The following is a 13,819-nucleotide window of genomic DNA, read 5'->3' as shown; positions in this document are numbered from 1 at the left end:
AGCATGGACAAACGAATTCTTAAAGAGTCTGAGAGAGATTAGCATGGACAAGAATAGCTAAGAGAAGCCTCACTGAAGATGAAAGATTGACTCAAGCTGGTGACATTTGCTTATGAGTTGTTGATCTTCAGGTGTATAGTTGCAAAGTATTTGGAAACGCATCCCTAATTTTCTTTTTCTTCTTTCTCAGAGACTCCAAGTGTGACTGTGATCCGGCTGGCATCTCGGGGCCCTGTGACACAGGCCGCTGTGTCTGCAAGTCAGCTGTCACCGGAGGGCGCTGTGATAGGTCTGTGTGAACTGTGACCCTACGGGCACAGCAGGGTGTCCCTGGGCAACTAGCATGAGAATTCATCCTCTGAGTGCAATTACGGAAAACGGACACTTAACAAATGTTGATGACCTTCTTCCTGCCCCCTGTCCTCAAAAACTAGGCTTTATTTATTTATGTTTAATTTTACTTTTTGGCCACGCTGCATGGCGTGGAAGATCTTAGTTCCCCGATCAGGGATCAAACCCGTGCCCCCTGCATTGGAAGCGCAGAGCCTTAACCACTGGGACTTCCCTCAAAAACTAGACCTTAAAAAAAGTGCAACAAGGCCCCAAATCTCACTGGACTCCAAGCTTTTGCTCTGGGTCCCTTCTCTGTTTATGCTGTGACAGAGGCACAGGGCCCCGGTGAGTCCCTGGCCAGCTGGCTCTGAATCCCAGGTGCTCTATGCAAGGTGGTACGCTGCGATGAGGTCACATGACTCAACCTGGTCCCAGGAAAGGCCTGGTCTAATTAAACATGTTGGGAAAATCTTAGTAAGTGGGAATATCGCAGTGTATGGCCACAGATAACCGTCTCGTGCTGAGAAGGACCGGGGATGGGATGGTGGTTACATGCACACACATGAAATAGGGGGGGAGATGTAAGAGCCCTTTGGGTCCCAAACCACGTTGGGACAGGTGGTGCAACCAGGTCTATCCACCTTCAGTTGCTGCTGCAGGAAATTCCTTAAGTACAAACTGTGCCCAGACTTAAAACTCTTCCCTCTCCTGATACTGTTGTGAGCAGAGGGCTGCGAGGTAGGCCCCAGAGGTAAAGGCTTCCCTCTTATTTCCTTAAACGAAAGAAAGCAGTTCTTTGGCATCCTGCCAGTCTCGTATACCTGGGCAGAGGAAACGCCAGGTACATTCCTGGCTTTTGTTTTCAGGGGGTTCTTTGCTGCTGAGGTGGGGGGGTGAGGAAACATAGATTTAAGTGTTAAAAAAGGAGTCTCTTTTTGAAAGCATTTTAAATTTCAAAATAGAACACAGAAATAGAAAGTCACGTAAAATGTTCCCAGCAGCACCAATTATATGAAATAGACCTTTGCTAAAACTATGCCGGCCTCGTAACACCCTCTCTCCTTCCTAGAGGTCACCACTATTCTGACTTACTTACTTTTCTTCATAATTAATTACCCAAGTACATCCTTAAACACTGTGGTTTAGTTTTGCCTGATTCCCTTCACTTCCCTCCCCCCACCTCCCTTCCTTTATCATTCCCTCTCCACCCTTTCTGTGCCTCCCCACTTCTTTCCTCCCCTCCTCCCTCCTTCTTTCCTTCCTTCCTTGTTTTTTGTTTTGTTTTGTTTTGTTTTTTTGCTGTACGCAGGCCTCTCACTGCTGTGGCCTCTCCCGCTGCGGAGCACAGGCTCCGGACGCGTAGGCTCAGCGGCCATGGCTCACAGGCACAGCCGCTCCGCGGCACGTGGGATCTTCCCGGACCGGGGCACGAACCCGCATCCCCTGCATCGGCAGGCGGACTCTCAACCACTGAGCCACCAGGGAAGCCCCCTTCCTTGGTTTTTAATCTCTTTTAATCTGAAGGTTTCCTCCACAGAAACTATAATGATTTTTTAAACCCTTTCTCTATAGGAAAAAAACCTCCAACTTATTTATTTACAGCTGGTCTCTGAAGCATCTGTTGTTCACGACTAAACTGCTTTTCCGTGATTTTGCACAATGAACATATTCTTGACATATAGTCCAATGGATTAGACCACGTAATTTATCAGCAGATATACCTGAGTTTGAATTTTGTCTCAGCCACTTACCAGTTGTATGACCTTGAACAAGTTTCTTAACCTCTCTGGTCTTGGTCTTATCATCTAAGAAAATTGGAAATAACAATTCCTATCTCATAAGGTTGTAGTGAGGATTAAATGAGGGAGCATAAGTAAGGTGCCTGGCATATCACAAGTGCTAAATAAATGATAATTGAAACTACCATTATTTCATGTAGAAGGATGTCATTAACTTGAACAGAGAAGAAAACAAATCCTTCCCGGCTTCCCCTGCCCTCTTCTCTATGACCCCAGCCTCCGGGACTTGTCTGCCAGCTGCGGTCCCCAGAGAAGTCACCGGAGGGCTTGAGCTGGGAGCAGAGGGGAGGCCAGACTACATTTTGCTTTTGTAGGAGCCTCTAGCCATCCTTTTTTGGCATAACCTCACCTGCCCCCTCCCCTGGGGTCAGAGCCTAGGTACAAGGGGCAGGGATGGTGGGCAATGCCAGGGAGGGTGGTCTGGGAGGGGTCAGTACAGCTGAGTGGGTGCTGGGGCGGGAGCATTTGCCTTTCTTTTGCTGGCCCCCACTTCCCACCCTTTTGCCCCCGTTAAGTACTTACTCCAGGACAGGGCCAGCTCTGCATATCCCTACCTGACCCCTCCCCATCTTGCCCACTCAATTCCTCACCAAGGATGGGAAAAATCACTGTTTCCAGACCATCACATCAAACATGATACTGCTTTACCAGAGCAAGAGAAAGTGAATATTCTTCATGCTTTCTTTTTAAATTAATCAATCAATCAATTAATTAATTAATTGACTGTGTTGGGTCTTTGTTGCTGCACGCGGACTTTCTCTAGTTGCGGCGAGCGGGGCTACTCTTTGTTGCGGCGCACGGGCTTCTCATTGTGTTGGCTTCTCTTGTTGCGGAGCACAGGCTCTAGGCGTGCAGGCTCAGTAGTTGTGGCTCGCAGGCTCAGTAGTTGTGGCTCGCGGGCTCTAGAGTGCAGGCTCAGTAGCTGTGGCGCATGGGCTTAGTTGCTCCGTGGCATGTGGGATCATCCTGGACCAGGGATTGAACCCGTGTCCCCTGCACTGGCAGGTGGATTCTTAAGCACTGCGCCACCAGCGAAGCCCTTTTGTGCTTTCTTAATGAGGAGCTGTGATTTGTCCATTGGGGGGTCTGGGAGTGTGGGGGGGTATGTGCAACTTAGTATTCCTCACCTTTGGGAATTAATGGGCCGGGTGGAAGAGAAAGTAGAAATGATCATATTCTCTATAGGGACAGAAATAACCTATAATATTGTCCTGATTTCTAAAACGTCACTGCAGGTGCCGACCAGGTTACTATCACCTGGATGGGGGAAACCCTGAGGGCTGTACCCAGTGTTTTTGCTACGGGCATTCAGCCAGCTGCCGAAGCTCTGGAGACTACAGTGTCCATAAAATCACCTCTACCTTCCATCAAGGTAAAGCGATCTGTTTTCTAGGTTTTTTGCTTTTAATGTTGTATAGGGTTTTGTGCTTATAGACTTCCGTCCACGGCATGGGGTCCTTGAGTCATCTTTAGCAACTCTCTTCTAGCTTTAAATGTATATTATTTTTGAGGCAATAAGGAAGAGCCTAATGTCTTGTAAAAGTTATAGCTGAATAGTTTACTCAGACCAGCTTATGAATAACTTAAAAAAATAACTAAAAAGAGACCAGATTTTCATCTCCCTGCATTTCCCATCTCATCTATTTTAAAACCACAAAAGAATCATTCTTTTGGATTGAAGGGCTTAACATGAGTCTTCCTGGAATTCACATTCACTCATAATATCGCTTTCACATACGCCAAACGAGTTGATTTATGTGAAATTAGTTACCAAGCTACAAAGCACTCTAAAAATATGGGAGATTAATATGATTTCAACTCTGAGTTTCTCTTTGAACATACTAGACCCTCTTACCTCACTAAGGCCAGACCCTGTTTATGTAAATAAAATAAAAATACAAATTATAGGCAGATGAAAACATGCTCTCTTATTCCAAGAGTCAGACTCGGAGACAAGAAGTCACAGCAGCTGTAGGGCAGGAGTGGGTGAAGGTGAATACAAAGTAGAGAGGTGCATAGGGGATTTTGAGGATGGTACACGAATGTGGAAACATTAAGAAATCCCCACTTGTTACTCACTGCTAGTGAGTAGCAAGCAAGTCTTGCCTTGTTTAACTCAGTAGATGTTGTCCAAATGCAGAGTGGTTTTATTTGTGTTTCAGATGTTGATGGCTGGAAGGCTGTCCAAAGAAATGGGTCTCCTGCAAAACTCCAATGGTCACAGCGCCATCGAGATGTGTTTAGCTCAGCACGACAGCCAGACCCTGTCTATTTTATAGCTCCTGGTATGTACGGTATTTTTCCTGTAGAAGCCAACTTAGAACACTAAGAAGTCAGGATAGAAAAATGGGGTTAGAAAATGTGGACATCTTATCACTTAGTGTTCTGGGCAGTAGTATCTCCAGAAGACAAGTGGGGCTTCAGCCCTTTTTGACAAAGTCATGGCACAGTACAGCAGAACTGGGTGTCCAGGTGGTCAGACCCTGGTTCAGGTCCCTGCTTCCGTCAAATGGGAAGTTTCTAGGTCTCCCATCAGGACAAGAAATAAGGACAGTGGTCAAATCTGTGGGTCTACTGAGAAACAGATGGAAAAGTGAAAAGAAACCATTTCTCAAAGCTTTAAACTGCTTGTAAATTTTAAAAATATACATTAGTCAGAGAAGCTGGATGGAAAAGCTCTGGCTAGAATTTTTTTAAAATTAATTTATTTATTTAATTTTGGCTGCGTTGGGTCTTCGTTGCTGCGTGCAGGCTTTCTCTAGTTGCGGCGAGTGGGGCCTACTCTTCGTTGATGTGCACGGGCTTCTCATCGCAGTGGCTTCTCTTGTTGCGGGGCACGGGCTCTAGGCGCGCAGGCTTCAGTAGTCTTGGCTCACAGGCTTCAGTAGTTGTGGCTCATGGGATCTAGAGCGCAAGCTCGGTAGTTGTGGCGCACGGGCTTAGTTGATCTGTGGCATGTGGGATCTTCCCGGACCAGGGCTCGAACCCATGTCCCCTACATTGGCAGGTGGATTCTCAACCACTGAGCCACCAGTGAAGCCCCTCTGGCTAGAATTTTAATCCTAGTTCATATCCTTAGCTAATATGTGACTCCTGGGCAAGGTGGCCTCTTAACCTTTCCAAACTTCAGTTCCCTCAGCTATTGAATAACGACAACCTCCACGAATTATTGCCATCAAATGTGATGATGTCGGCGAAAGTATTCTGTAAACTAGAAAGCATTATGTAACAAATGGTATTATTGCTGATACACCTGGGATCTTTACATATTGGTCTGTCACAGGGGCCAGGCTATGAATCATGTAACGGATGGAATTGTCTTATAATGAGGCCCTTTTAACGTTTCAGTAACTAACCCTTCTTCGTGGCCAAGAGTTGCAAGGCCATGTCCGCTGCCATGAACTGGCTCTTCTGGCAGGGTGGCTGGGGAGGGGTGATGGGTGGGTAACGTAGGACCCCAGGAGAAATTGCCAACATTGATGAAAACTTACTCACTCCTTTGCTTCTCCAGTCTCAGAACTGACCTCAGTCTTTTCGAATTCTATTTCACAGCCAAATTTCTTGGGAATCAACAGGTGAGCTATGGGCAGAGCCTGTCTTTTGACTACCGTGTGGACAGGGGAGGCAGACACCCATCCGCCCATGACGTGATCCTGGAAGGTGCTGGTCTACGGATCACAGCTCCCTTGATTCCACCTGGCAAGACACTGCCTTGTGGGGTCACCAAGACTTACACTTTCAGGTAAAGAGAGAGACTACAAGTGGGTCAAAGAGAGCAAACTGTGACTGAAGTCTGATTCCTTTGTTCATCCAGTCATCATTCATTGGTTCAACAAGCTTTTCTGAGCACTTTTTATGTACCAAACATGGTGTTATGTGCTGAGACAGGTCATGATTGCTGCCCACAAGCCCCGGACAAGCTAATGGGGGAGAAAAATAAACAGATGATTATAGTGCAGCTTGTAAGGGACAAGGTGGACACAGGTGCTTTGAACACACACAGGAGATATCAGTAACTCACACTGGAGTGATCAAGGAAAGCTTCCCAAGAAGACGTGACAAGTGAAGAGCCGCTCTTTAAGGAAAGAAAAGGGGGGAAGGTTAACATGGCAGAAGAAGTATGTTTGAGGAAGTTTCGTACATTTAGGAAATTCTAAGTGGTTAAGCATGAGTGGAGCATGGGGTCAGGGAGAGGAATACCGTGAGAAGTGAGGTCAGAGAAGGAGGCTGAGGTAAGGTCATGGATGGCCCCATGTGTGTCTAAGGAGGTTACATGTTATCCTGTGGAATGGGATATTTTTTGAAGTATAATTGACCTACAACACTATGCTAGTTCCAGGTCTAAAACATAGTGATTTGATATTTCTATACATTACAAAACGATCACCCTGATAATTCTAGTTACCACCTGTCACCATACAGTGTTATCACATTATTGACTATATTCCCCAGGATGTACATTTCATCCCCGTGGCTCATGTATTTTATAACTGGAAGTTTGTACCTCTTAATCTCCCTCACCTATTTCACTCATCCTCCCACACCCTCCCTTCTAGCAAATACCTGTTTGTTCTCTGTATCTATGAGTCTGTTTTTGTTCTGTTCTGTTTGTTTGTTTTTTAGATTTCACATATGAATGAAGCCATATGGTATTTGTCTTTCTTTGTCTGAATTATTTCACTTAGCATAATACCCTCTAGGTCCATCCATGCTGTTGCAAATAGCAAGATTTCATTCTTTTTTTATGGTTGAGTAATATTCCATTGCATACACACACACACACACACACACACACACACACATATACATGCATATATACCACATCTTCTTTATCCACTATTGATGGATACTTTCCATATCTTGGCTATTGTAAATAATGCTGCAGTGAACTTAGGGGTGCATATAGCTTTTTGAATTGGTATTCTTGTTTCTTCAGAAGAATACCCAGAAGTAGACTTGCTGGATCATATGGTAGTTCTATTTTTACTCTTTTGAGGAACCTCCATACTGTTTTTCATAGTGTCTGCACCAATTTACATTCCCATCAACAGTGCACAAACATTCCCCTTTCTCCACATCCTTGCTAACACTTGTTATCTGTTGTCTTTCTGATAAGAGCCATTCTGACAGGTGTGAGGTGGTATCTCATTGTGGTTTTGATTTGCATTTCTTTGATGATTAGTGATGCTGAGCATCTTTTCATGTGTCTGCTGGCCATCTGTATGCCTTCTTTGGAAAACTGTTCATTGAGGTCCTCTGTCCACTTTTTAATTAAGCTGTTTGTTTTTTTGATGTTGAGTTGTATAAGTTATTTGTATATTTTGGATATTAATCCCTTATCAAATATATCATTTGCAAATATTTTCTCTCTAGAATGGGAATTTTGAATGGTGGGTACAGAGAGTTCAGGGTAGGGGGACGTGCCTATTAAGCGCTTAGTACTGTGTCAGAGACTGAGAATTCAAGATGAAGAAACGTGGTGTTTGTCCTTCAAGAGCTCTTGTCTAGTAGGATATGTAACATGTCAAAAAGCAAACATAACACAATACAAAATCTCTTCAGTGGTGGTGCATGCTCATGGGGAGTTGGGAGGAGAGGAAAGAGTCTTAGTTCTGCCTGGAGGAGCCAGGAAAAGCATTACTAAGGACACAGTGTGTGGACTGAGAACAGGAAGAAGCACAGGGCTTTCCCAGGGACAAAATCAGGACAACCCGTACATGTGAGTATATGTGGGAACGTGGAAAGGCATAATACAGGGGATTGGTAAGCAGTATTTATGGCTGGAACACAGCGTGTATAGGGGAGATGGGCAGATAAGATTGAAAACGCTGGAAAAAGACCCAGCATGGTGGTTCTTGGATGTCATGTCAAGGTGCTGAGATCTTGCCCATGCCTACAAGATGATGGAAAGCTATTGAGAGATTGGAAGTCGAGAATTGGTGTGATCAGGTGTGAAGGCTGGGTGCAAATACTGTGTGAAGGACAAGTTTGGGTAGGGTCTTTAATTGAACCACCAGGACACATTCACAATGGTTCAAGTGAGGGTTGTTGGGGACCTACCCCAGGGCAGAGGTAAAGGTAATAGAGAATAGAAGACCCACAGCACACACACAATGTGTTCTTAAATAACTGAGTGCAACTTATTCTAACGATACAAACACCCAGCTCTCCACGCTGGAACACCCATTCCCACCTTCTCAGCTTGGTGAACTTACTCTTTAAGATTCAGCTTGCAGGTTTTTCCTTTATAGTAGCCTTCTCAGAATCCTAGGTGAAGTTACAGTCCATCCTGAGCTTCTATGGCATCCTGTTCATGCCTTTGTTATAGCCCTTTCTGCATTGTCTCATAATTATTTGTTTACCCGCCACCCCTGGGAGACACTGATCACCTCACTCTACTTGCCTTTGTATCCTCCGTCCTGAAACAGCTTCTGGCTCAAACCAAGTGCACAGTAAACAGTTATTTCACGAATCAGTGGATGAAACAAAAGGGTTAGTATGGTTCCTGGAAGGGCTATTCCAGTAGAAATCAAAACAACATAAAGAAGAATAGTACAGGGGCTGGTGATGTGATGCGCTGAGGCAACGTGATGCCAAACTAGGAAGTATTAGATGTGGACAGTGTAGAAGGTGGAAACTGACTTTTGAAAATAGGAGGTGAAATGTGCTCAGATAACAAATCATTTAAACAACAAAACCAAAAATGAATGATGGCTCTGGAGGATCAGAGCTTCTGGAACTCAGAGATGTTCCTGCTGTTAGGTTTTGTGTGACCAAGAATAGAAAGTGGTCTCTGAGGGCCTGGACCAGCCCTGGATGCTGTGACCCCGGGAGCTTGGCTTCCTGCACTGGGATGCCCTCCAGCAAATCCTGTGGGGCTTGCACTCCCCATGGAGTGAGAAAGTTCCAGGCTTGTGCCTATGAGGATGTGGCTACCAGTCCTTCATCCCCGTACAAGCAGGGCTGTGAAGGGGCTTAGCTATTCCCCCATTCTCAGGCATAATTTGTATCGGGTATACGCATTATGAGATTTGATAAGAGTTGGATTTTTCAGCTTTTGCTTTTAAATCATGCAGATTAAATGAAAATCCAAGCAGTAATTGGAGCCCCCAGCTGAGTTACTTTGAGTATCGCAGGTTACTGCGGAACCTCACAGCCCTGCGGATCCGAGCTACCTATGGAGAATACAGTAAGTGGCTAAAAGAAATGAATTTCTCTCTTCTTAGGTTTTAGTTTAATTTGCTTCAGCTCTCTAAGGTGGTGACAGTCTCCAAACAATTAAACAAACGACTTAATGGTTTTGATGTCGAGTCTCTGATTGGGTCTAGATTTGTACATTCTAGAAGAAGTTGTTAAGAAAGAATGTTTCTTGAAAAGAGGTCAGCATCATTGAAGAATGAATGATGCTTCCTTGCTAAAGAGCCTCTGAATTTAGATTAAAGCTGATTATTTGAAGAAGATAACCTACAGCAAAAGGCACGTTCCCTTAGCTCGGAAATCGCATCTACAACACTGTTCTCTTTATTTCCTGAGTAACTTTCCTTTGGAATTATACTCGGTGCTACCACGTTCGGATATCACCATGTATTCTGTTAATTCCTATTATTGAACTTTTATATACTATGTACTATGTTGGGTACTCCTAATCTCGATTGGGATTATTTAAATGAGACCTCCTTAAGCTTTTTAGCACACATGTAAAAAGGAAGCATGGCTGGCATGCACCATTTCCATGTCACTGATATAGTGAATAAAGCAGGAAGTAGAAAAGGTGCTTACTAACAATTTATTGAATCTTTACTATGTGCCAAGCACACTACAATACATGCATTGTCTCATTTAATTTCACAAGAAACATAGGAGGTAGATACCACTGTCATTTCTCTTCTACTGTTGAGGAAACACGGTCATCGAGGTGTTTTGTGATTTGCCCAATTCACACAGATAGTGAGGATTGAGCCAGAATTTAAACCCTGATTTTTCTGACACCAGAGCCTATGCAGTCAGTCATATGAACTGCTATATCTTTATGCATGGCATAGTGAGTGAATACCAACTGTCTTTGATAGGGCTATCAATGAAATATATTCATCAATAGTCAATCTAAGAGGGCTTCTCTGGTGGCACAGTGGTTAAGAATCCGCCTGCCAATTCAGGGGACACGGGTTCGAGCCCTGGTCCGGGAAGATCCCACATGCCGCGGAGCAACTAAGCCCGTGCGCCACAACTACTGAGCCTGCGCTCTAGATCCCACGAGCCACATCTACTGAAGCCCGCACGTCTAGAGCCCATGCTCCACAAGAGAAGCCACCACAATGAGAAGCCCGCACACCGCAATGAAGAGCAGACCCCGCTCGCAGCAACTAGAGAAAACCCGCGTGCAGCAACGAAGACCCAACGCAGCCAAAAATAAAATAAATAAATTTTTAAAAATTGTCAATCTAAGAAAGAAATGGAAAATCTTATTTGAGCCAATATGAGAATTATAACCCAGAAGACAGTCTCTCGGAGAGTTCTGAAGACTGTTCCAAACAGGTAAAGGGGGAAGCCAGTATATATGTGATTTGGGGAGAAGCTACGTTCAATCAAGCACACATCTTGGTAGAAGGTTACTACTATTTGCAAGGAACAGATACCTTAGTTAATGGTTTAAGTGCTTTTCTAAGTACGGGAAGATGCAAGAAACTGGGCTCATAAAATTTTCTCCTGAAAATATCTAACTCTCTGAGGGCCAGTTCTGTCAGGTTTCCTAGAGCACAAGGTACCACACCCTGATCTTCGCCCTGAAGTCCTTTCAGGATGTACTTTAGGTCAGCGACTGCAGTGGCTAAAGACTTCATTCTTGTAGAGCTGGATAGTGGGCAACATTCTTTATTTTACAATCCCTTCCCTTTCGGTCTTAAGTTCAACCAAGGTCTGGGAGGCATTTCGTGAGCAATTGCTAGGAGCGCACATTCCCAGGTCAGTTGAGGATGTCGTTGACAGGCCACAGAACGTGCTATTACTGGACTAGGTTCAGTTAACAGTAGCCAAAAGCCTCTGGACCTCCTGTCTTTCTACTCTGTTATGGTCCAGGAAATAGTTCCCTCTTGTTGCTTCTTCCCGTATCTAGAGTTATTATGCATGATTACAATCTTGTAGAACTATATATTTGATCAAATTGTTTCAAGTTGCCTAATCATCATTAATTTCATCTGAGGATCAATCACACATTTGGTAATGCAAGAAACAATAATCTTTGTAAAATAGGTAGCATATAATATAGCTAGTAACATTAATAGGTCATAAGCAAGTATTTAAGCTAAGAACTTCCATTAGGTGCGGCCCAGTGTCTCCCCAGGTCATCTGACCAGTCTGTTCTGCACTAATTGCTATCTTTAAGGGAAAATGATATATTGGCATTGTACATAAAGTTCACCAAAGATGTCTGCACGTACAAGGCGAGTAGTGGGTCGTCATGACCCCTTAAAGGATTGACAAAGGAATGTTATCGTCTAAGGAGTTACGTGGCTGGCGCCAGAAGGAGAAAAATTGATCTTTATGGTTGAGCAGGTATTTCTGCCACAGGGGAGGTCTGGTTAACACATAATGCAGATGTACAATGCAACTAGAGGGGAATGAGGAGGGCAAAGGGCAGAGAAAAAGTTTTTGTTTTTTTTTTGCGGTATGCGGGCCTCTCACTGTTGTGGCCTCTCCCGTTGCGGAGCACAGGCTCCAGATGCGCAGGCTCAGCGGCCATGGCTCACAGGCCCAGCCGCTCTGCGGCATGTGGGATCCTCTGGGACCGGGGCACGAACCCGTGTCCCCTGCATCGGCAGGCGGACTCTCAACCACTGCACCACCAGGGAAGCCCAGAGAAAAATTTTATGTTTAAATTTTTCTTGTCTTGCCTTAAAAATGTGAATTTTCATTTCATCAGGGAGTTAAGAGAAATAAAATCCAATGAGAGGCCTGACTTTAGATCCTTGGACCTTACCACTTGCTGCTTCTAACGTGTTCCCTCTCTTGCAGGTACTGGGTACCTTGACAATGTGACCCTGATCTCAGCTCGCCCCATCTCTGGAGCCCCAGCACCATGGGTTGAACAATGTGTGTGTCCTGTCGGGTACAAGGGACAGTTCTGCCAGGAATGTGCTTCTGGCTACAAAAGAGATTCAGCCAGACTGGGACCTTTTGGCACCTGTATTCCATGTAACTGCCAAGGAGGAGGGGCTTGTGATCCAGACACAGGTGAGTGAAATGACACCTGGAGCAGATGGTTGGGGCACAGCCAGGCGACTGAGGTCTCTCGCGGAAGAGAGAGCTGTGTAGGAAAGACCATGCCTGAACTCATTTCAGAGATGGGAAAGGATTAAGGGAAGCAGGGCTGGAGTCAGGGAAGATGGACATGGCGCTTTATTACGCTCAATCCTTTTCATTATGGAAATGCCACAGGGTTGTGAGAAAGGTGCTAGGTGACAGGAAATGGCTGTCATGGTTCAGTGCGGGGTGGGGGAATTGGTGTCGGGTTGCAAGCATTGTACGGGGAGATCAAAGGCAATGTCAGGACTGGAATGAATGTGCGGACAAATGGTGTCAGGCCTTGGGGGACAGGGGAGCAGTGTTAAGTCATGGCTGGTAAAGGAAGCGTATGTCTGCTTAGCCTGGGAGAGTGAGGGTGAGACTCAGGGTCGTGGCCATGTTTAGAGTTGGTACTAGGGCAGAGGAGAGTACCGGAGAGTACCGGCGCTCAGGCACTCTGGGGAAAGCTTCAGAAAGGCAGGCTGTGAGTTACTAAGCTCTGACTTGCACATGTCATGCGTATTAAAGCAAGTGTACAGTTTTACCCTGCTCATTTCTCTGCTCCTCCATTCTTCCTCTGCTCCCCCCAGGAGATTGTTATTCAGGGGATGAAAACCCTGACATCGAGTGTGCCGACTGCCCCATTGGTTTCTACAACGACCCGCGTGACCCCCGCAGCTGCAAGCCCTGCCCCTGTCGCAATGGGTTCAGCTGCTCCGTGATGCCAGAGACAGAGGATGTGGTGTGCAATAACTGTCCCCACGGTGTCACTGGTGAGGCCAGCTGCCTGCCCTGTCCTGCTGCCGTGAATCTGCAAGGATAGCTTCTATTCCCAGGGATTCCCAGGGAGTTTTCATTACTCAGGGTTAGTCTAAATGGGCTCATTTTAAAGATAAGGATAGCTCGTCGATGCCCGAGAGCTCAAGTGGATGGAGGAAGGGCAGAGTGTACAGTTACCCGGAGGAAACATCTAAAGCTGTTTTAGGAGGTTTGTAATTAGGAGATGAAGTTTTCAGATGAAATACAGGGTTTAACTAAGTTTTTAAAAATGAACCAAGGTGAAGAAGGAAAACTTAGTGGCCTTATAAATGTCGCATCTCTCTGCTGGTCAGTCTGAAAGAAGAGTTTCTCTTCAGCAGCAGTCTCAGTGGTATGGGTCTCAATCTGACTTTTTCCCAGTCAGCTAGTTAACCGGCAGGAAGGCTCCTAGTGGCGCTTGGGTTCTAAGATCTGTGACCACCATGTAGTGGAAGAGCCAGGCCCTGGCCGTGGGCTCCTGTTCCTGAAGCTACTGTTCTGGGGTCCACGGGGAAAGCTCCTCTAGAGGGCTATTTACACTTTCGTCCTCTGCGTCTGCTTTTGCTGCCAGTGGGTGATCGCTCGGGCTTGGTTCTTTGCTCCTTCCA

General features: G+C 45.5%; 1 protein-coding gene across 1 annotated transcript in view; it reads left to right on the top strand.

Annotated features, from left to right (window-relative positions):
* The window catches only part of LAMC2 (laminin subunit gamma 2), a 39,794-nt gene that overhangs the window by 10,322 nt on the left and 15,653 nt on the right, over nucleotides 1-13,819 (top strand). The window contains exons 3-9 of the mRNA XM_030849193.3: nucleotides 191-289; nucleotides 3,368-3,504; nucleotides 4,295-4,417; nucleotides 5,685-5,874; nucleotides 9,209-9,321; nucleotides 12,144-12,362; nucleotides 13,004-13,186. Coding sequence (XP_030705053.2) covers nucleotides 191-289; nucleotides 3,368-3,504; nucleotides 4,295-4,417; nucleotides 5,685-5,874; nucleotides 9,209-9,321; nucleotides 12,144-12,362; nucleotides 13,004-13,186 — 1,064 coding nt within the window. The remainder of the gene's footprint in view (nucleotides 1-190; nucleotides 290-3,367; nucleotides 3,505-4,294; nucleotides 4,418-5,684; nucleotides 5,875-9,208; nucleotides 9,322-12,143; nucleotides 12,363-13,003; nucleotides 13,187-13,819) is intronic.

The sequence above is a fragment of the Globicephala melas genome, chromosome 1 (assembly GCF_963455315.2).
Source record: "Globicephala melas chromosome 1, mGloMel1.2, whole genome shotgun sequence".
Taxonomy (NCBI): Eukaryota; Metazoa; Chordata; class Mammalia; order Artiodactyla; family Delphinidae; genus Globicephala; species Globicephala melas.
Note: the sequence above shows the minus strand (reverse complement) of the source record. Positions and strands in the feature narration are given on the sequence as shown.